At 37.9% G+C, this 23,313-nt stretch overlaps 1 protein-coding gene across 1 annotated transcript in view; it reads right to left on the reverse strand.

Moving 5' to 3' along the window:
• AVEN (apoptosis and caspase activation inhibitor) overlaps positions 1–14,648 on the reverse strand; it is a 165,117-nt gene extending 150,469 nt beyond the window's left edge. The window contains exon 1 of the mRNA XM_063091475.1: positions 14,352–14,648. Within this exon, the coding sequence (XP_062947545.1) occupies positions 14,352–14,594 (243 nt within the window). The 5' untranslated portion in view covers positions 14,595–14,648. The remainder of the gene's footprint in view (positions 1–14,351) is intronic.
• Between the last annotated feature and the right edge of the window lie 8,665 nt (positions 14,649–23,313).

Below are 23,313 nucleotides of genomic sequence, written 5' to 3' on the forward strand. Positions count from 1 at the left end.
AATGCTTTTTTAAAAAACACAGTTTAAAAGTTTTTTCTGTACAGGGGTCTTCAAAAAGTTCATGGATTCATATTTTTAATCTCATTTTTCCACAAACTTTTTGAAGTATCCTCATATAAAACAAATGAGTTTAAAACTGTGAAAAAGAGAACAAAATAGCAAAAACGGATTCTATAGATATAAAAGCTCTGGATACTATAATTTCTGTTTTATTCTCACAGTTCAAAAAATCTGTTGCTTGCATTAAGTTGGAAAGCTTATTAGACTTAGAACAAGGTAAATATAAAATCCAGTGCAATTTAAAACTCTTTTATAAATCTTGGCCTTGGGAGAGCAATAATTTTTTAGTTACTGAGCTTTCAACCGCCAACAGGAGTACTTAAAAAGCGAAACATAGGCAAATGAAACATAAAGGCTTCCCTTGCTTGTACTCCCAAAATGATACTGCTAAAAACACACACCCTCGCTAGCTTGCCCCATGTACCCTCTAAATTACCTTCTAAATGCTATCACACATTCAACAAATATGCATTGAACTCTCTTTAAAAATCACAGTGCCATACATGAACAGGCTTTCAAGTAGCTTACAATTAATGGAGGAGACACATAAGTAAATAATTAACTGTAATACAATATAGAATGAAAATACGTGCTATAGTTATAAATTACAAAATTGCTAATGGAGGAAAACCACAAGCTTCACAAGGAAAGGTGACATCCGAGCTGAGCATGTGAAGATGAATACGATTGTGAAATGTGGAAAGCGTGAAAAAAAATGTAATATACTAGACTTTTGGTTGCAAACTATAGAAATCAATTCTGGCTAATTTAGGTAGAAAAGGGATTTACTATAAAAATTTCAGGTAGCACATAAAATTGGCAAGAAGTCTAGAGATCCAGGCTGAATAAAAAGCAGCCAAGAAGTCAGCTACAGTAACATGAGAGAAACAGACTAGTTAGGAAGCCATGGTAACTGCCACAGTGAATAATCTCTAATTTTCCTTGCATCTGTACATCATTACCTCAAGATTTCAAAGCCTAATAAAAGACATTATTCAATCAATTGGCAAAATCTCTATAAGGTTAGATATCAGTATCACAGCAATGTTAATTTCTTCATTTTGATAATTGTGCTATGGTTATGTAAGAGATTTCCTTGCTTTTAGGAAACACATGCTGAATTGTTTAAGGGTAAAGGGGCATCATGTCTATCACTTAATCTTAAAGGTTCAGAAAAAAAGTGTGTGTGTGTGTGTGTGTGTGTGTGTGTGTGTGTGTGTCTGTGTGTGTGTGTGTGTTTAGAGAAAGAGAGAGAGGGAAGGAAAGGACGGACAGGCACTCAACCTGTCCAAACTCCAGTGATGATCTCCCCCATGAAGCCTGTGGTTGTGCTTACCACAGTGCATGACACCACATAGATCCACCACCCAGAGATAAACTCTTCTCTTTTTTACATGAATCATCTTGCCTGTGTCTTCACTTATTTTATAATCACAGTATATTTCTAGAATCCTCTTTTCAAGATGGAACATATTTATGTTTCTGATAATCCACAACTATAAAAAATCTGAATAAGGAAAAGAGAAAGTTCCACATAATCCCTATATTTTCCCAATTCCAAACAGATTAACACTTTGATATGTATTCTTATATCCTTTCAGGATTTTTTGTTTGTTTGTTTGTTTTACTTTCTACAACACTATAAAGAGTTTACTTTAGTTTTGTTTTGTTTCTTTTTTGTGGCTGGCTGGTATGAGGATCCAAACCCTTGACCTTGGTCATACAACAACCACACTCTAACCAATTGAGCTAACCAGTCTGCCTAACAAAGATCAAATTATCAAAAAACAAAGACAAAAAAAGAATACTGAAAACAAACACACAAAATTCAACGGAGCCCCAATCCATCTCTCAGTGGATTTCACAGTAGAAACTCTACCAGCCAGAAAAGAATTAGATGAGATATTCAGGGCGCAGAAGGAAAAAGACTGTCAGCCAATAATTCTCTATCCAGCAAAACTAATCTTCAAATATGAAGGAGAAATAAAGTCTTTTCCAGACATACAAGATCCAAGGGAATTCACCACACTAGACCTGTATTACAATAAATGCTAAAGGAAAGGCTTCAATGAAAGAAGACAATGCTAAGGACCAGCAAGAAAACACATGAAGATACATTTTTTTTTCTTTTTATTTTTGCAGCTGGCTGGTACAGGGATCTGAACCCTTGACTTTGGTATTATAACACTACATGCTCACCAACTGAGCTAACTGGCCAGCACTCTGAAGATACATAATTTATTAATAATATAAGTTCACAGAAAACCTCAGAATACTCCAATGTCTTAAGGGTGATAAATAAACCACTTACATCCTTAGTATGAAAACTAAAGGACAAACATAAAAAGACATTAACATACACAACAACCCTACAAGAGATATGCAACATAAAAAGATAAAACTTGAAACTACAAATTGTCAAAAAGTGGGGGAGAAAATGACACCAATGTGTAGAGTTGGCTTTGTTTTTCTTCTTTTTTCTTAGATATCAAAGTTAAGTTGTATTAGTCTAAAATAATCTGTTATAACATATTTTTGTAAGCCTCATGGTAACCATAACACAAAAACTTATGAGACATACTAGAAACAAATAGTGAGAAGTAAAAATACACTGCAGAAAAAAACCTCTCAATCACAAAAGACAGTAAGATTGGAAAAAAGAATCAATAAAACAATCAGGAAAAAAAAGGAATAAAATGGCAGTAACAATTCCCTATTTATGAATAATAACACTAAATGTAAATGGATTAAATCCCCCAATTAAAAGATACAGAGTGGCTCAATGGATTATAAAACAAGAACCAACAATATGCTGCCTACAAGAAACTCACTTCACCTATAAAGACAGTCTGAAAGTGAAGGGATGGAAAAAGAAATTTCATGCAAATGGAAACCAAAAAAGAACAGGAGTAGTTAAACTTATATCATATAAAATGGACTGCAAACCAAGGAAAGTAAAAAAAAGATAAGGAAGTTCATTATATAATGACAAAGGGATCTATTCAACAAGAGGATATAACCATTCTAAATATATATGTACTCAACTCCCAGTTATATAAACTAATTACTCTTAGAACTAATGGGAGAAATAGACTCCAACACAATAATAGTAGGGGACTTTAACACCCCACTTTCAGCAAAGGACAGATCATCCAGAAAGAAAATTAACTAGGAAACATCAGAATTAATCTCTGCTCTAAGCAGATTGGACCTGATGGACATATACAGAACACTTCATCCAACAGCTGCAGAATACACATTCTTCTCAGCAACACATGGAACATTCGCTAGGAGACGATATTTTAGGTCACAGAACAAGTCTCAACAATTTTTTAAAAACTGAAATCATATCAACTACCTCTTCCATCCACAATGGAATAAAACAGAAACAGCAACAAAAGGAACATTAGAAACTGTACAAATACATGAATTAAACAACATGCTCCTATACAATGAATGGACCAAAGAAGAAATCAGAAAGGAAATTTTTAAATTCCTGGAGATAAATGAAAATGAAAACAATATAACAGGACCTATGGGATATAGTGAAAGCAGTTCTAAGAGGGAAATTTATAGCATTAAATGCCTACATCAAAAAAAGAAGAAAGACTTCAAATAAACAATCTAACATTACAGCTCAGGGAGCTGGAAAAACAAGAACAAACCAAACCCCAAATCAGAAGAAGGAGAGAAATAACAAAGATCAGAGCAGAAATAAATGAATTAGATATTAAAAAGACAATACAAAAGATCAATGAAACAGAGTTGGTCTTGAAAAGATAAACAAAATCAATTAACCTTTAGCTATACTAATGAAGAAAAAAAGAGAGAAGACTCAAATAAATGAAATAAAAAATGAAAAAGGAGACATTACAACTCATATCACCAAAATACAAAAGATCATAAGAGACTACTATGAATAACTACATACGTACAAACTAGAAAACCTGGAAGAAATGGATAAATTCCTGGACACATACAACTTACCAAGGTTGAGTCATGAAGAACTAGAAAACCTAAACAGACCAATAGCAAGTAAGAAGATTAAAGCAGTAATAAAGTCTCCCAACTAAGAAAACCCCAGGACCAGATAGCTTCACTACAGAATTCTGTCAAACATTTAAAAAAGAATACCAATTCTTCTCAAACTCCTCTGAAACATTTAAGAGGAGGGAATACTTCCAAACTCATTCTGTGTGTTAGCCTCATACCAAAACCAGAAATAGACACACACATAAAGAAGAAAATTATAGACCAATATCGCTAATGAAGACACATACAAAGATCTTCAATAAAATACTGGCAAACAGAATCCAACAACACATTAAAAAGATCATTCACCATGATCAAACGAGATTCATCCCAGGGATGCAACTGTGGTTCAAATTATGCAAATCAATAGATATGATACATCATCTCAACAGAATGAAGGACAAAAACCATATGTTCATTTTGATAGATGCAGAAAGAGCATTTCATAAAGCCCAACACCCCTTCGTAATAAAAACACTCAAAAAAACAGATATAGAAGGAATGTACCTCAACATAAAGGCCATGTATGAAAAATCCACAGCTAGTATCACACTGAATGGACAAAAATTGGAAGGTTTTCCTCTAAGATCTGGAACAAGACAAAGATGTTCAATCTCCTCATTCTTAAACAACATAGTACTGGAATTTCTAGCCAGCACAATAAGGCAAGAGAAAGCAATAAAAAATAATAAATAAATAAAAATTGGAAAGGAGGAAGTCAAACTATCCCTATTTGCAGATGACATGATCCCATGCATAGAAAATCCTAAAGACTCCACCAAAAAATTACTAGAACTAATAAATGAATTTGGTGTAATGGCAGGATAAAACTCAACACACAAAAATCATTAGCCTTCCTATACACCAATAACACAATACCCAAAGAAGAAATCAAGAGAGTAATCTCATTCAAAAAAGCTACCAAAAAAGGAAAAACCTAGGAATAAACTTCCAAGGACGTGAAAGACCTCTACAATGAAAACCATAAAACAATGGTGAAAAAAAAACTGAAGGGGATCCAAATAAATGAGGAGATATCCCATGTTCATGGATTGGAAGAATTAACATCATCAAAATGTTCATATTACACAAAGCAATTTACATATTCAATGCAATCCCTATCAAAATATCAACGATATTCTTCACATAAGTAGAAAAAAATGATCTTAAAAATGAACCACAAAAGACACCATATAGTGAAAGCAATCTTGAACAAAAAGAACAAGGTTGGAGGCATCACACTTCCTGACTTCAAAATATACTACAAAGCAATAGTAACCAAAACAGCCTGGTACTGGCATAAAAACAGACAAATAGACCAATGGAACATAATAGAGAGCCCAGAAATAAACCCACATTCTTGTAGCCAATTGATTTTTGACAGAAGTGTTGAGAATACATGGTGGCAAAAGGACAGCCTCTTCAATAAAAGGTGCTGAAAAAACTGGATATCCACATGCACAAGATTGAAACTAGACCCCTATCTCTCACCATACATAAAAATCAACTCAAAATGGATTAAAGACCTAAATTTAAGATCCAAAACTATGAAACTACTAGAAGAAAACAGGGAAATGCTACATGAAATGGGAGTGGGCAGTGCCTTTCTGAGAAAGACTACAAAGGCACAGGCAACTAAAGTAAATACACAAATGGGACTACATCAAACTAAAAAGCTTCTGCACAGCAAGAGACACTGTCAATAAAATGAACAGACAACTTACAGAATGGGAGAAAGTGTTCACAAAGTACACATCAGACAAGGGGCTAATATCCAGAATATTTAAGGAACTCAAACAACTGAAGAGCAAAAAGCAAATAACCCAATTTAAAAATAGGCAAAGGACCTGAACGGACACTTCTCAAAAGAAGACTACAAATGGCCAACAAGCACATGAAAAAATGCTCAAAATCACTAATCATCAGGGAAATGGAAATTAAAACCACAATGAGATATCATCTCACCCTACTTAGAATGGCTATCATCAACAAGGCAGAAAATAACAAATGCTGTTAAGGATGCAGAGAAAGGGGAACTCTCTTGTACACTTTTGGTGGGAATGCAAATTGGTACAGCCATTGTGGAAAACAGTATGGAGGTTCCTCAGAGAACTAAAAATAAATCTGCCTTTCAACCACCTATCTCACTACTGGGTATATACACAAAGGAAATGAAATCAATATATCAAAAAGACACCTGCTCTCCCATGTTCACCACAACCCTATTCACAAAGGCCAAGAGACAGGATCAACCTAAATGCCCATCAACAGATAAATGGATTAAAAATCTGGGGTATATCACACAATGCAATACTATTCAGCTATAGAAAGAAATGATATCCTGTCATTTGCAGCAACATGTATGGAACTGGAAACCATCACGTTAAGTGAAGTAAGCCAGGGATAGAAAGACAAATACTGCATGATCTCACTCATATGTGGAATCTAAAAAAAAAAAAAAAAAAGTGCTTCTCATAGAAGTAGAGAGTAGAATAATGGTTACCAGAGTCCAGGAGGGGAGGAGACTTGGGAGAGGAGATGAGATGGACTAATGGGTACAAAACTATGCTATCTACAATAAGTAAATTATTGTGCGGTATATGCATGTATTGAAACAACACACTCAACCCCACAAATATGTAACAAGTAAATGTTAAAATAAAAAAATATATAATAAAATGTAATAAAATCAAATCAGAGCTGCCCAAGGCAGTGATACCAGGTGGAGCGCAAAAGAAACTGACAAAAAACTTAAAATATTGGGGAATGAGATGTTCAAGATCTTTTTGTAAAGCTTCGACATATTCCAGGGAAACTACAAGGCCATACACGTGTGCGAGGCTGTGGAGAGGAGAGATCTGAGAAAGCCTTAATCTCTCACCTCTGGCTGCCCTTGAGGCTCTACCCAGGCAGGAAGAAAGTCTAAGGCAGACTTGTAGATTTCCTACCAGAATACTGAAAACATACCTCAACACACACAGAGAATCCCTCAGCAAAGACTGGCAGACTTAATAATTCAAAGCATTTAAGGGAATTTTAAATGAAAAAGATAATTCCTTATTCAATAAGTAATAAAATTCTAAATATTCTGTACATGTATGTTCATGTGCATGTATGAATGAGTGTGTCATTTTGCATCTGACCTGCACACTACATGAAGAAAAGACCCTGCATGAGCAAGGACAGCAGAGTGACAAAGTGACTATAAATATAATAACTACTTGTTACTGCATTTATCTAATTTCAGTCTTGACAACAACTGTATAAGGTAGAAATTCTTAATCGCTTTTTGCAGGTGAGGAAACTGAGGCTCAGCATGCTTTAGTAACTTTCCGGAGATTTTACAACTAGTAACTGGGGGAAGGATTCTAACTAGTCTGTTAGATTCCAAAACACACATCATTGGCCACCATGTTATACCTCCCCCTAAAAGAGAGAGGAAAAAAATATAGGAGGGAGGAAAATATAGGAAGAGGCAAAAAAGGGATATAGGCAAAAAGCAGAACACATGGTAGGTTTTGAGACGCTATATCCTAGTTATTTCTCTATAAATCTATGTTATCTAGTACCTTGAAATAAAAATTGCTATTTGTCCATAATTCTTCAACTCTAATCCTTAAGCTTTCAGAGATCCCTTCTGCACAGAATCACAGTGGTGTGACCCACCAGAGTGGACACAACCTCAAGCTTCAACAGCACCTACCCCTTTCCTCCCCATTGTCCAGGACACCAAACAGAAAACAGAGGAGGCTCAAACCTGAACCCTCCCCCGACCCCTGCCGCCGCCAACTCGGTCTAAAAACCCTCTACTTTAAGACTGCCTTCTTAACGTAGAAATGAAAACCAAATCAACCTGGGTGCTTAGTTTTTCCTTCCAATGTATGTAAAATATGTGCACTTAAAATAACATCTTCTGCCACCTCTTAATTCAATGATTCCCTTGAATGACCACTAGAGGAAGAGAAAAGAAAAGAAAATTGTATTAAAACTTTAGGAATTGTTCTATATAATCATGGTATTTCTGACATAGAAAAGAAAAAAAAAAAGCAGCAGCTTGGGAGTGAGGTGAAGAACAGTAAGGGAAAATAGGAAGTCAAGCTTTGTTTTCAGAATAATGCTAATTTTTTTCATCAAGCTTTGCTCCCAGAAAAATCATAACTTCCTTGGAAGGACCTGAAGTTTATACATCTATAACAGGGATTAAGTCTTCTTCAATAATATAAGACTAGTCTTTAATCAACCCAAATATTAAACAAAGACATGTCATTTTATTATCAGCCTTGTAGTAAAAGGAAAAAATGACGTTGAAATATCCTAGTCCTGAATATCATGAATCCAGCTCATTAGGATGTGAACTCTAGATTCACAATAGAACCATACTAGCTAAATACTTTAAATTTTCCCAAAATACAGCTGTTATTGTCCTTTCAATCCACAGATTATAAAAATCTAAATGTGGCGACATTATATGTTTGTTTCACATCCATTGACAGTCTCTCAGTGTTAGTAACCTTGCACAGCTAAATACAGAAATGGAGCAATCACAACACTGATGATCCAAAAGAATATGTACGGATTTTTTGTAACCGTACTGTCAGCCCAATTATGTTCTGCTTGGGTTAATACTAAAATGTTTGCTATCCGTCAACATAAGCTTGACTTGGTAATAAAGAAATATGGATCAGACATATTTGTATCAGTCCTTAATGGCAAGGGTTAAATTTTTACAGCAGGGAATACATTCTATTAATCTACATATTTTTTAATTTTCACGCTGTGTGCACATACCAATGATGTGATATTGATGCCAAGAAACAGCCAGCATCCTTGGGAGTGTCGTTCTTCACAGAAATTGTCTTTTGAGTGATTTAAGGCTAACAAGATCAGGCTGGTCAAATTATAACATCATCCTAGCAGCATCAGGATAAAACGTACACATCAATTTGTATATCTTTTCAACATTCTTTGACAAAACCCCCTCAAAAGTAAAATATTATCCATAACAATTATCCATGCACTGCCTTTATACCTTTATAGAATATTTTCAATAAAGCTATTGATTATATCCATCCAAAAGAAAAAGTATTAAAGTGTTTACTCTTGGCACCTCAACATACATGCGTGTATGCACGCACACGTGCACAATTGGCTGCTAACAAAAGAAAATGAAATTTCAAAAAGAATTGATTCAGTGCCCTAATAAGTTAATCAGTAGCTTCTATAAAATAGAAATAACTAGGTGTTAGCATGGTCTTTATTTCTCCCTTTGAGAAGTCCATCAGGAAATAGTGACATCTGAATAAAACACCTTAATAACCAGTTAAGTTCTAGAAAAAGACTAGTAAGTCATGCTGTGATATGATTAGGATCAAATGACCTACACAGCCTCTCTAGAGGTCACATGCCCAGTGGTGTGGAAAGTAATCGCTAATTTTTCTGGAAAAAAAATAAGAAAGGCAGCAGTGGCTTAGTACCTAGTCCCACAGGAAACATAGGCCAGTGGTATTGAATGATGAGCTAGCCATTTTAAATCCTAGCAGCACTTTAAAACAAAAACAGTGACACTATTGAGAATGGCAAAAACTGGAAACCATATTCTGCAAAGGGCGCATAGCCAAAAGAACAAAAACAAAAACCTCTGGGTAATACATGCAATAAATTATCTTACTAAGAAAAAAAAATTAATGTGATCTTAGCCAACTGTTCTCAAAATAGAGTGTGCATACACCTGGGGGATTAGGAATATTTTTCATTACGAGCAAGGATGTCTTTAAGGGAATCAAGTTCCAGATACTCTGTGTCCACACTCTTTCCTAGAAGCAGTCTACCTTAGAAAACACGTGAGGACAGGGCAACTTCTCAGCTACTCTCAATCTGACTATGGGGCATAGCCTGGGCTCCAAGTAAAGGGGCAATTTTAATAGAAGTAGGGACAGATGTTCAGAAAATCTAACTCTAAAGAGCAAGTAACAAATTCTTTTGCAAATCAGGTAATTTCTAAATCATTGCTTTCAACAAAATTGAAGGAGCACCTAATCCAATTGTCAACTGACAGATCATTAAAATTTTTTATAATAATGATTTTGGCATATAATTGGAATGATATTCAAAGCATCGGGTGTTATTTATATGGCAAAACTCCAACGTTCCCATCTACCTATTTATGTGAACAATGTTTCTCGGTGCTTATATCTATAAAATAAAAAATTGGGAAGAGAATTGACCTAAATTCTGTCTCATTCAGGCAATAAGTAATATTCATTTGTGGATACCTAAACTTATTAGGGAAAATGAGATGCATTTACAATAAAATGTTACCGTTATGTTTAATAATTGCAAATCAAAATAAATTGTATATTAATCAATGTAATCTTAATTCAAACTAAAATTTAAAAATTATAACCAAACCTTAAGGTTACATTTTTTAAAAAAACAGAATTTATTACAGGGAGGCATGAAAAAGTAACCACTAAAAGATTTTCAAGTATGAAAATATATTACATTGGATAAAGTTCTTTGGAAGGTGTGGAATTAAAATACAAGTTAAAAAGAATAAGGAACAATGGAAAGCTCACTGCCAAAGAGTTTATTAATATGATTTTTCAACGGATAAAGGCAAATATTAAATCACTATAGTATTCAGAATCCACCCATTTATAAAAATGTGATAGTTTTATTTAAAATGTTAATATACACAATATGCTGGAAATTTTATGTTTTGAAACTATCTGAACAATTGATTTAGAGAATGTTAGACATAAACTCTAAAGTATATCATACATGATTTCTCAAAATTTAGGCAGATAACGAGCAAAAAATTTCAAGGATCAGTTGTCTGTGTTGATAATAAAAATACGTAAGTGAAATAACCGTCAGTGAGGAAAGCACACCTCAAGACAAGCATAAAGATGCCAAAATAGTTATAGTGTTGGAGCAGTGGTTTGCAGCAGCAGGGGAGAAGGCTAATTTCATGAGTTACTAAAACCTAATCCTAAAGCAATTTTCTTTTGGGACACTAAAGCACATCCAGTTTCTATCCAAAGTTGCTTCAGTCTTCCTGAAAAAATGAAAAATATGGTCTAGAGGCTGTCATTTGGGTTTGAGCTTTAATAGGCTCTCAGTCTCTAGCTGGCTGGCATGATGCGAGTGACTCCTTCCAGCAACAGCAAAGGAGCAAGTGCCTTCGAAACCTGCCAGTAACTTTGATTTGGCATCGTTTCTTTTCCCAGTTCACTAAACTTGAACATCAAAGTCAGAGATTTCCCTTTTATGAGTGAAATGAAAATGTTAAAGGCATCTAGTATTAATTACTACTCAGGCAAGGGATTTATATTACAGTTACAACACAAAAGTTTGGTCAGAAAAAAAATGCCTCCAAGTTCTACTTTCCTTAGTGCAACTGTAAAGAGCTGTTTTATGTTTTACTGAACCTAAGTAATTAAAAAATGAATGAGTAGCTGCCATATAAACATGAAGCAAGAAAGCAAAGATCTGCTAACATCCACAATAACTGATGATGGTACCAGTACTACCTTAAACCATACTGAAATATCAGAAAAAGCAGGTATGTGAAAAGGACCACTCGATAGTTCTCCACACGTCTTTTCAAATCTCAGAATCATTCCAGAAGCAGTTTAGAGCAGCAGTTCTGGAGTCAAAATAACTGGGTTGAATCCAGGCTCAGAGAATTTGCTGGTTAAGTGATTCTGGATAAGTTATTTAACCGTGCCTCAATTTTTTCAATTCATACTAAGTGTGCAATAAATGTGAGTTACTATTATTACTGGGAAGAAGAAAAAAAATTGCAATTACTGCCAATAGGCCTTGACTTTCCCTCTGCTCACAGCTCATCAAAAAGGTAAATACTAAACATGTCCCAGGATTTGAGGGTTTTTTTTAAGTTAATGATGGCATCAAATACAATATGCTTCTAGTGGGTACTGAGTGAAGATAATTAGCCTTACGATACACTTACCCAGAATCAGTAAACTTACGGCTCCTACCATCTACACAGGGAATGATTTAAGAGACTAACAGATGTACTCAACTAAGTTACCTTGGAGTATTACATATCAGAAGTTGTTCTGTTTAGTTTTATTTTGTTTCCATCTATATGTAGTGGCCCAAAATAAAAAACAAAGGATATAAACAGTATTGAATTCTGCAGGTCAACATCTGGTCCTTACATGTCTAGAACTCTATTATGAATTTTTTTCTTTCTGATCAATTCAATTAATCTCCATTTGGGGTACAGATGCACCATGGTATATGAAAAGAAAGACACCTCAGGAAGGTCAATCTATCTTGTCCCATTTAATCTTTAGGCACCAAGAATGGTATTCTTAGCAAGAGGTCACCAACCCAAACCAAAATGAAGGAGTAATCTTCCCAACATCCTTTCATCCAGTTTTGGCTAAAAACATGATGATGGTGGTGGTGGCTGCAGCTATAAGTTATGCGCTGGGCACTGTGCCAAACACTTACATACACTGACACATTTAATCATTACGCTATAAAGTGAGAAAATCCTAAAAGAAAATATAAGATGGAATTTTTAAGACCATCCCAAAAAAGATTTTATTAAATTTTATTAAGATTTTAAATGGGTTACAACATTAACAAAAACTATAAAAAGTCTTATTCTTTTTCTAAATGATACATCATTATTTTACTCTATTTAGTTCAATAGAGATGAAAAAGATAGAAGCTCCTTCATTCACTCAGTTAACAAGCTGAAGACACTTACTAATAAAGGCCTGTGTACCAGACACTGTAGTTAGTACCAAATTTACCATTACTACAATTACTATTATAGCATGATCTCCGCAGCCAAGGAATGTCTACTTTGCTCTCAGTAAAGCACTGATTGGTTAACAAAAATGTAAGAGAAAAAACAAAGTGGATTGAAGAGCAGCTTAGTATAGATCCCAGCTCTGCCACTAGCTGTAAAAGCTTAGGCAAGTTAGTTAACCTGTAAAAGTGAAGAATACACACACATATATAAAATATGTACACGGAGTTGTAATAAAAGCAAAATGTGATATATAATAAGCACTAAATTGGTCTTAGTTTCCATCATTTCCTTCCTCAAACTGGCAGGTAAGCTGACCCTTCAAATTTCTTCATACCTCACTCAAATTTTGTTTACTACATACTTTAATCCCAACAAGGTTAAATTTGTTACACTTAAATCTCAGTTTTATAATTTTTTTCCAACTCTCTACTTCTGTATACAACTACTATTTTTAGGGATAGCTTACCTACTCTGTCCTTAAGATATTGCATATATTTCAGTAATGGAAATTTTGCCTCAATTAAAAAAAAAAAAAAGGATGTTTTAATGTATGAGCAGAGCATAAGAATTCAAAATATAAAGTTTTGTACTACACATGTTAAAACAACATCAGAACAGCTCATAACAAGGCAGTGATCTAACTCCTTTAGCTGTATATAAGTAGAGTAAGAGTTTGCCCCATATATATAATCCCCTGCTCCGTTTTGAGAAATTTCCTTCTATGAATGTGTGAATATGACTGAGTATATTGCTGTAAAACTGAGACCTCACTGCTCAAACATTTACAGATTGAGAAATTCAAAAAGACGAAAGCCAGTGACCACTGATTTCTACACATACATATAATAAAAGAGAACTACGCTACTAAAACGAGAACGATGCACCTGATCCCGCCCCCAAATACACAGAGACCAGTCAGGAGGGGCATTTTTTCATTCGACGATTTTTTTTTTTTGTAATTATGCGCCCACAGTGTGCCAGGTGTTGCATAAGAAGTAAACAAAACAGACCCAAAAAATCCCCTCCCTCCTAATAACAGGAGTGTGTCCCCTTAGGGTACGGCTGCCCAGGTCTTGGCACCTAGAGACCAAGCTCTTGGCCGCGCCCCGACCCCACAAGGGTTAATCACACAGACACGCCACCAGACCCAACGAGCCCCAGAGACTTGCAGCCCTGACACATGGCATCGGCCCTGGGTTCTTAGCCATTAGGAGCCCCGGACCCTGCGGCAGGCTGGGGAACCCACCGACGTGCGAGGTCTCACGCCAGCGTAAACAAGAGGCGGCGAGGCCCACCACGTGCACACCTCGGCGCGCGCCCCCGCGCCTTCCGCCCGTCCCGCGCAGGCGCCGTCGCCGCCCGGCTTTCGCGCGCCCCACACGCTCGCTCCCGACTCCGAACTAGCGGCCCCCGCCCAGTCACCCCATTTCCACGGGGTCCCGTCCCACCAGCTGTCGCCTCTTACCCGCGCGCTAGCCCCGGCGCCCCGGCCTGCCGGCTCCCGGCGGCCGCCTCGCGGGGCGCCTCCTCCTCCTCGGCCTCCGCGGCCGCCGCGAAAGCCCCGGCCGCGGCCCCGGCGTCCGCCTCTGTCTCCGCCGCCGCCTCTCGCCGCCGCCGCTGTTGCTCCGGCCTGCTCGCGGTCCCCGCCGGGACGGGGGCGGCCGGGCCATCGCCCGCGGCCGCCCCGAGTTCCTCGCTCCGCCTGCATCTGGCAGCTGCCGGCGGTGCTGAGCGTGCGGGAGCCGGGCTGCTGCGGAGACTACCTTGCCCCACCGGAAACGGGCCGCACGGAGGAGCCGCGAGCGACCGGCCCCGGTGGCAGCGGGGGATGCGGGGGCGGGGCGGCCCTGGGTACCGGGAAAGCGGGGGTTTCGGAGGGAAGGCCGGACCAGTGGAAGCTGGAAGTGGGGGACGGGAGTCTGCAGGGGGCGCTTCAAGGCATCGGAGGTGGGTCAGGGGCTGGACCGTGGTAGGTAAAGGAATGGGTCATAAAACAAAAAAAGTTTGAACACCAAGGCCAAGGTTTCAGATCATTCCTACCGGCCAGTCGCCAAAAGAATAAGAATAAAGCATACATTTTGTTTAATATGCACTCACTTTTGGGAAAGAACAAAAAAGAATTCCAAATGTGTGTATTTGCAAGAAAAGGTCTAAGCAAGTGTGTACCAAAATGTTAGCAGTGGTTAACTGTGCAGAGACTTCCGGTGAGTTATTTTTCTCCTGTTTAAACAAATTTTTAAGAATCTATATATCATTTTAAAATTATACTGAGAAAAATAAAATTATACTGAAATCAGGGTTCAGGAGGAGATATGGATGTAAAAAGGGGGTGGGTGTCTCAGATGAGACGTGTGGACTGCAGCAACTGGCAGTAGAGAGAATAGAATAGTGTAAAATGTAGATGGCTGGGTAGATGGCTAGAAGGGGCTCGCAGGGGGAATTCTTGTAGAAATGACTACCATAGCTCACACTGAGCGTATGTGCATGTAATTCTCATAACAGCCCTATAATTTTGGTACTACTGTTTTCCTTATTTTGCAGATGTAAACAGCCCTGGACAGGTTAAACAACTTGCCTAATGTAACACAACTAGGAAGTGGCATTCTGTTCTAACTCGGGCAGTTTCACTCTGGTTCATTCTTTTAACGAAGGAGAAGAAGGGAAGGGGAACAGTTGGTTACACAGATGCATGGGACCCATTATTAACTTTGTACCACAGAAACCACATGAAAGCAGTAAAAGCAAAGACTACAAGGTCAGCCTAGCAAAACAAGTGTTTTCTTTCTTCCCAGTTGGCCCTTTGCTATATCCATATATAGTTAACACTGTGTATTGCTTCTAATTGTCTACTCTGGGTCAGGTGCAATGCTATGTCCTAAAATTTAAAAAAAGAAAAAGAAAAAAAGACATTTTCTCTGCCCTCCAGTTGCCCACTGGCCGCAAGGAACATAATCCTGTAAATAGATGTTTACACTACATCCTGCTGAATGCAGAGAAGGGTTCAAGGTCAAGGCTCAAAGAAGAAAAGTTAAACTATGTTTAAATGGGTTACCCCAGGCTTTATGAGAAATAGATCCCTGAGCTGAGGCCAGATGGTTGAGCAGGAGTTTGCCTGGTTGGTAATTGGAGTAGGGGAGCTTTCCAGGCAGAGGGAACCACTGAAGGATTGTCAACTCAAGAGAAACACAATCCTAAAAATACTAACCCTTGTAGAGCACTTACTATGCCCCAAGCACTGTTGTGTTTATACTCACCATAGTGAGTACTTCCCATATATGTAGCCCTCTGAAGTTAACTAGTGCTATCCCTGTATTACAGAACAGGAATCTAAAATGCAGAGATGTTAAAGTAACTTCTAAGATCACACAGCTAGTAAGTAATGAAATGATTCAAACCCAGGGTGGTCCCGCATCAAAGTCTACACTCTTAACCACTATGCTCAGAAAATCATTCTGTGAAGGAGAATTAGAATTCTAAGCAGAGCTGTCATAAAACCACTGGAATAGTTAAGCCGCAAGTCATTAGGGCCTTAGTTAAATTGAGAGCCAAAGAGACAGATAATGGGACAGATATGAGATGAGAGAATTAGGATTTTGTGTGCAATTGCATATGGTGAGACCAGGGGTTGAGAAGTTAGGAGTGATGCCCAAGTTTCTTGCTTGAGTGACCAGGTAGTTAATTATGCCATTAATCAAGAGAGGGAATACAGGATTGGGGAGGGGGATGTGTCAGGGTAGGTTGTCAGGATTAACAGTCTTTTTAAATATTGTATTTGGTATTTTTCTGTGATACTTTGTTGTCCTACTAAGAGGGTACTTCAGAAAGTTTGTGGAAAGAATTAGAAGATAAAGATTCCATGAACTTCTTGAAGTACTCTTGTAGTTAACATTTTTGTCAATATATGCTATTCCCACCCAGTATGTCTATTCTTTCTTTTACCTCTTTGCTCCAGCCTTTTACTTTATTTCTCCATGCCCTATTTTCCTCCCCCTTTTTGTTTTCGTCTACTTGTGAAATTAAAACTGTCAATGGCATTCACAATCAAAGTATTCATCTGTATTCTGAGCTCTCAAATTCAACAGTCCCATCCCTAGAAAAACAGCAAGCAACAGGAAGATGGGAATAGTAACAAGAATTGTATTCTTTTTTCTGCACACCATAAAGGTGCTGACAAGAGATATAGACAGATATGAAAGGCATTTTTAAGAACCTGTATGGCTGGCCAGTTAGCTCAGTTGGTTAGAGCACAGCCTTATAACACCAAGGTCATGTGTTCAGATTTGCAAACCTACCAGCTGTCTGGATGCCAAAAAAAGCTACTGGGCAAACTGGGGCCCAATTCTGCAGTCAGTGACATAAATTTGGTAGCTTGAAACAGTGGAAATTTTTACACCACAGAAATTGGCAAATTATGGGGTGGGGTGGGGCTGTAACAAAGTACCATAAACTGAGTAGCTTATAAACTACAAAAATTTACTTCTCATAGTTCTAGGAGCCAGAAAGTCCAAGATGAAGGCACTGGCAGATTCAATATCTGGAGAGGGCCCACTTTCTGGTTCATAGTTGTCACTTCTTGTGTCTTCACATGGTGGAAGAGAAAAGCTAGTTCTCTATGATCTCTTATAAGGGCAGTAATCCCATTCATGAGGGGCCTACCCTCATGACCTAATTACCTCTTGAAGACCTCACCTCCTAATACCATCGAATTGGTGATTAGGTTTCAATATATGGATTTTGAGGGAGACAAATATTCAGACCATAGCAGAGGGGAAGGGGCATGGAAGAAGGTGTTTAAGTATTTACCAGCAGGCCACTGGTTTGGGGTCTCACCAAGATGGAGATACACATATTATTCTCATGCCAGACATTTGCACAAATCAGGGTTTCTCAGCCTTGGCACATTTAGGGCTGGGTAAATTTTTGGGTGGTGGCTCGTCTCATGCATTGTAGAGTGTTAAATAGCATCCCCAACTTCTACCCACTAGATGCCAGTCTCAACCCCTCTCCCCCCATTATGACAACCAAAAATGTCTCCAGACATTGCCAGATGTCCCCTAAGAGGCCAAACCACCCTGGATGAGAATTTCTAGCAAAACATGATTTAACTATATAACTATCCCTCAAGAAGCCTCCAAAATTTTGACGTTGAAAAGATCAGTGGCTTTCAGATTAAGCCAGCTTTATTAGAGCATATTCACTATGCTTGATACTTTAGTAAAAGTATAGCAGTCAGTTTGAGACTCAATAATACTATTGAAAGGTATGTGCCTGTTTTACAAATAGACTTGTTTGTGTATAGCGATAACTAACTTTAACACTTATTTTACACCTGTCACTATTCTAAGCACTTTACATATACTAACTCATTTAATCTTCATAATATCCCTATGAAATAAACACTATCATTATTCCCATTTTACAGATGAGAAAACTGAGTCACAAAGAAGCTAAATAATTAGCTCAAGCTAAAAGCGACTGAACTGGGCTTCATACCAGGACAGCCTGGTTCCAGAATCCATTTCCTTCAGTCTTTGCAGCAGATGCCATCAGAAGTCTAGGGACTACCTTACCCTCCATCTATTCATTCAAGGTGCTTTGTTTTTTGTTTTGTTTTGTTTTCCAATTCAAGCAAGAGTGTTTAAGATATGGAAAATTCTCAGGTTCCCTGCTAACACTTCCTAATTAGAGGACACCACTAGCTGAAGATCTTTTAACCAGGATGTTGAGTATGCTTTGCTCATGTGGTTCTGATTCATATTTAAAAAGTGTCTGTCATAAGGGGAAAATGCCACACAAGCACCTCCTGCATTTCAGGGGACTAAAGACTTTTTGATTTCATAAGTAACAAAAGGACGGAGGGTTTTCTGGTATTGCTTTTACTTGATAGTCCTGATTTTAAATATATACCATCGCATGAATAAAATATTCAGTTTTCCCTTAAGTAGGATTCATAAGAATTCATGAGATATCAAAACCAAAGTACTAAATTACATAGGTAGCTCCTTAAGAAAATAAAGTGTATTTTTTGCACAGTTTTAATATATATAAAACCTAATTTTAAAAAAAAAGAAGAAGCTGATTTCTTAAGGTAGTGGTTTTCAAAATGTGGACCAGCAACAGAGCATCACCTTGGAACTTGTTAGATATTCAGATTCTTAGGTGTCACCTCAGAATTAGAAACTCTGGGGATGACACCCAGCAATCTGTGTTTTAATAAACCCATCAGAAAATTCTGATGTATATTCAAGTTTAAGAACCAGTTTCAAGGTAGCATCTGAGCCTTCAGACATCAGAAGAAAACTTCTTAATTCCTAGTACAAGACCATGGATCTTATGGGCCCTCATTGTTTGATGAAAAGTATATATAATGACAGGACTTTACACACACATACACAAAAAGCACACGGTCCTCTTGCAAATGTGAATTTCATGAAACAAATACATCTTCCTGATTGTTCTTTTTGTAGGCAGGCAGATCTTCTATAGTTTAGCTGCTTTCTGATGCTCAGTATATGGAAAATACAAACTGGAAAACACTGATAAGGTCTCTCAAAAAAGATGTCTTTTTCTTTACTACGTGTTTTTGAATACCTGCATCCACTACTGACGGGTGCTCATAGGCTACAGAGGCATGGACTCTGGCATGAACTGTTCTTTCATCCCAGAATCCACAGGCTGTTTTCTGGAGAAGATGAGGGAAAGTGAACAGCCTGTCAGGTCACAGTGGTACTGTGGCTTTAGGGGAAGGGGTTAGGGAACTCCTGAAAATGAATGGAGCAACTTCTAACATAGACATGACTTGACACCTTCTCCTTTCTCCTTCCATTGTCACTCTCAGCTGCTGACCTTGCTTTCTATTTCATGGAGAAATGGAAGCAATTGTAAAAGAATTTCTATCACTGCCATTACTACAACTCCCAGCCTACCTGTATCTGTAGCCATATATTCTGCCTTCCCTTCTGTTACTACAGAGGGGTCTCTGCTCCAGTCTGAGGCTAACACCTCTATTACTGCACTAAGAACTATCCCTATTCACCTACTTAGGGACATCTCTCCAGCAACTGCCCATACTTTCCTACATATCAGTTTTTGCCTTCTAATATATCATTCACATTACCATACAAGCATGTTCTATTTCTACCTTTCTTGAAAAAAAAAAAAAACCTCTTGGCCATAAATTCTAATCCAATCTCTGCTCCATTTCTCTACTCCCTTTTATAGCAAAGCTCCTCAGAAGAATCATCTATAGCCCTATCTCCAATTCTCCTCCCACTCACTCTTCCTCCACTCCTCAAGGCTTTTGTTTCCGCTACTTCACCAAAACGACTTATCAAGGTTCACTGTGATCTCCCGGTAACTAAATCCAATGGTCAGGTCTCAGTCCCAATCTTACTTAGCCTCGTTTGATATACTTGATCACTCCCTCCTCCTTGAAACATTTTCTTTTCGTTGTTTCCAGAAAAACATGCTATGCTTGGGAATCAAAGGTGAATATATAATCCTTGCCCTATGTCTGTTGGAGAGACTTGGCCAATAGTCAAGAGTACCTGGACTTCTAAATTCTCACATAAATTCATTTGTGGCAGTACTTTCCAGACTTTTACATGCCATGACTCACATAGAAAATGATAATATTTGCCAAGTATTCTGGGATATCAAGACAATACTGCTCCCAACAGAAGGGGACCCACCTAGCCTCTCCATGGCTCAAGTTTATGCCTTCATGTAAAGCAACTCCACCTGTTTTCCTGTTCTAACACAATACAATCATCTAATGTTCTCAGTAATAGATTTCTGTCACATAAATTTGGTCTAAAGGCTCAACGTCATTCTTAATCCACTTTTTCTTAGAACAGTGAAAGATTAATTCCTTCAATTCAAGGACTATTTTATATGTCTTTTATATGCCCCACGGCATCTAGTACAGTGGTAAACACAGAGTATATTCTAAAAAACATGTCACATTAAAATCCTGCTACAGGGTTGGCCGGTTAGCTCAGTTGGTTAGAGCGTTTTTGTTTGTAACACCAAGGTCAAGAGTTCGGATTGCCATACCAGCCAGCTGCCAAATAACAAACAAAAGTCCTGCTGCAGATATTATTGCTTCAGAGATGTTGAGAAGACATCTCTTAATTACCATATGTCTTTGGAAAGCGTTTCTACTCTACCAAGCAGAAGAGGCCAGCTATATCTTACTTTAAATTACCACCAAAAAAGGCAAGCCCAGAACCTCCCTTACACACACATTCCTTCATTGGAAGTTCTTCCAGACATCTAACCTGATGCTGCTACATGTGTTTTAAGCCCACTTTCCCTTGGTTTGTCCTTGAAGGGTGAGAAGAGCTGCTCATCAATACTGTCCCTGACAACAACATGAGTGGTTAGGATGATGTCCCTATCTTGTTGGACTGCAGATGCTATTCAAGTTTTTCACTGTGGTTGCTATAGAAACACTGAAGAGTAGCAAGGACAGATTCTGGCATAAAGCTTCTCAGAGAAAAGGTTATTTCAGAAAATCAAGGTCTAAGTCACCATATACAAAACCTGAGAAGTTGTCAAGACCACTCGAAGAGGAAGTAATTCATTTGGTTAATTTGGTACACGGTGCTAAGTTTTTTCGCTATGTTGTTTTGATTCTTTTGTAATTTATTGACAAAAAAGAACAAAGAAACAATCTGCCGAGATTGGGAACACAGAGGCTTTTATTACTTTCGGATTCTTTGTCTTCTAGGGTGGAAAATAAGCTGGGATGATTTCTGCTCTCTGCTAATGCCAGCACCTTAGAAATAAACATATTCTTGACAGTAGAGTGAAAAATGGGAGCTTCTAAAGGTTGAGTAACCAAGGAAGAGCTCAGAAGGATTCCCACCCCCAGATAACCATTTATATTTCATTTGCCTCTGCAACCCCCCCCCCCAAAATAAGTCATCCCTCCCTAAATACAATCTTTTACTCAAAAACCTTCTAATGATTTGTGAAGTTTTCTGTGGAAAACTATCATGCCTGAAATGCAGTTTTCACACTCAACTATCATCCAAAAAAAGAAATCAATTCTTCAACCATGGAACCTACCTCATGTCCCAAATGTCTTTGTCAAAACATCTATCCACTCCGAGCAGCCTAGGAATCAGAAAAAAAAAATCATTCTTCCAAAAATGAGGCTGATGAAAAATGGAAAGAACAGAGAAAAGCAAAGCTGGAAAGGAAAGTTTTATTAATTTCCGACAGGATAAATTAAACAAACAAAAAAAACCCTCAAATGACTGCAGGAAGCAGAGAGGGATCCAAATGTTACTGCAGATTTCAGTTGGGAAATTACAAGCACCTTTGTAAGCTATGGTTCCCCTTTTCTAGGAAGTTCAGAAATTATACTCAGCCTTGCAACATAAAGTATGGTTCATGGATCAGGAGCATCAAGAGTACGAGTACTTTGGAGCTTTTTAGAATTGTGGAATTGCAAGCCCTACCTTTCTGAAATTTAACAAGATCCTCCAGGATGCATGTTAAGTTTTGAGCAGCACTGATTCTGGTCCTGGAGATTCTTCATTTGTATCGAGCTCCCAGGCAATGCCAATATTGCATCTCTTGACTGCATCTTGAGTAGCAAGGATCTCAAGCTGTCACTGGTTTTCCACTCTGGCTGCACATGAGAATCACATGAGAATCACCTGAATTTCTGGGGCCGGCCTGTGGCTCACTCGAGAGAGTGTGGTGCTGACAACACCAAGTCAAGGGTTAAGATCCCCTTACCGGTCATCTTTAAAAAAAAAAAAAAAAAAAAAAAGAATCACCTGAATTTCTAAATGAAACGATAACCAATTCTCTCCCACATAGATCTCAGTTAACAGGCCTGAGCCCAGACATTAGTACTTTTCAAAAGCTCTTGGGTGGTTATAATGAGCAGCCTGTGATGAGATGCACTTACCTAGACCAACCCTTCATTTTATAGTAATTAACCCCCATACCCCCAACTGACATTGGAATAGGAATTGGGTGATGAGATGCACTTACCTAGACCAACCCTTCATTTTATAGTAATTAACCCCCATACCCCCAACTGACATTGGAATAGGAATTGGTGGATTACCTACATTGTCTCATCTGGGGATCCTCAAAACAACTCTGTAAGGTAGGTAGAGTGAGTATTGTTATACATGTTCAACAGATGAGAAAACCAAGGACTCAAAATTAGCTGAGAGCTGCTTTCACTACACTAACTCTCAGAGCAGCTAAGTAACTCTCATTTCCCTAGCTGAAAGTAGAGGAAATTTGAGGTCTAAAATGAATATGATGTCCAATATTTTTCACTGTGAGTCTATAAGAAAAACCTGAAAGCATTTTAAAGGATAAATCATCAACTCCAAACTCTTAATTCTATATATGGGGAAACTGAGGCCCAGACAGAATACATGACATTTCAAATCACA

This window comes from Cynocephalus volans, chromosome 3, assembly GCF_027409185.1.
Source record: "Cynocephalus volans isolate mCynVol1 chromosome 3, mCynVol1.pri, whole genome shotgun sequence".
Lineage (NCBI taxonomy): Eukaryota > Metazoa > Chordata > Mammalia > Dermoptera > Cynocephalidae > Cynocephalus > Cynocephalus volans.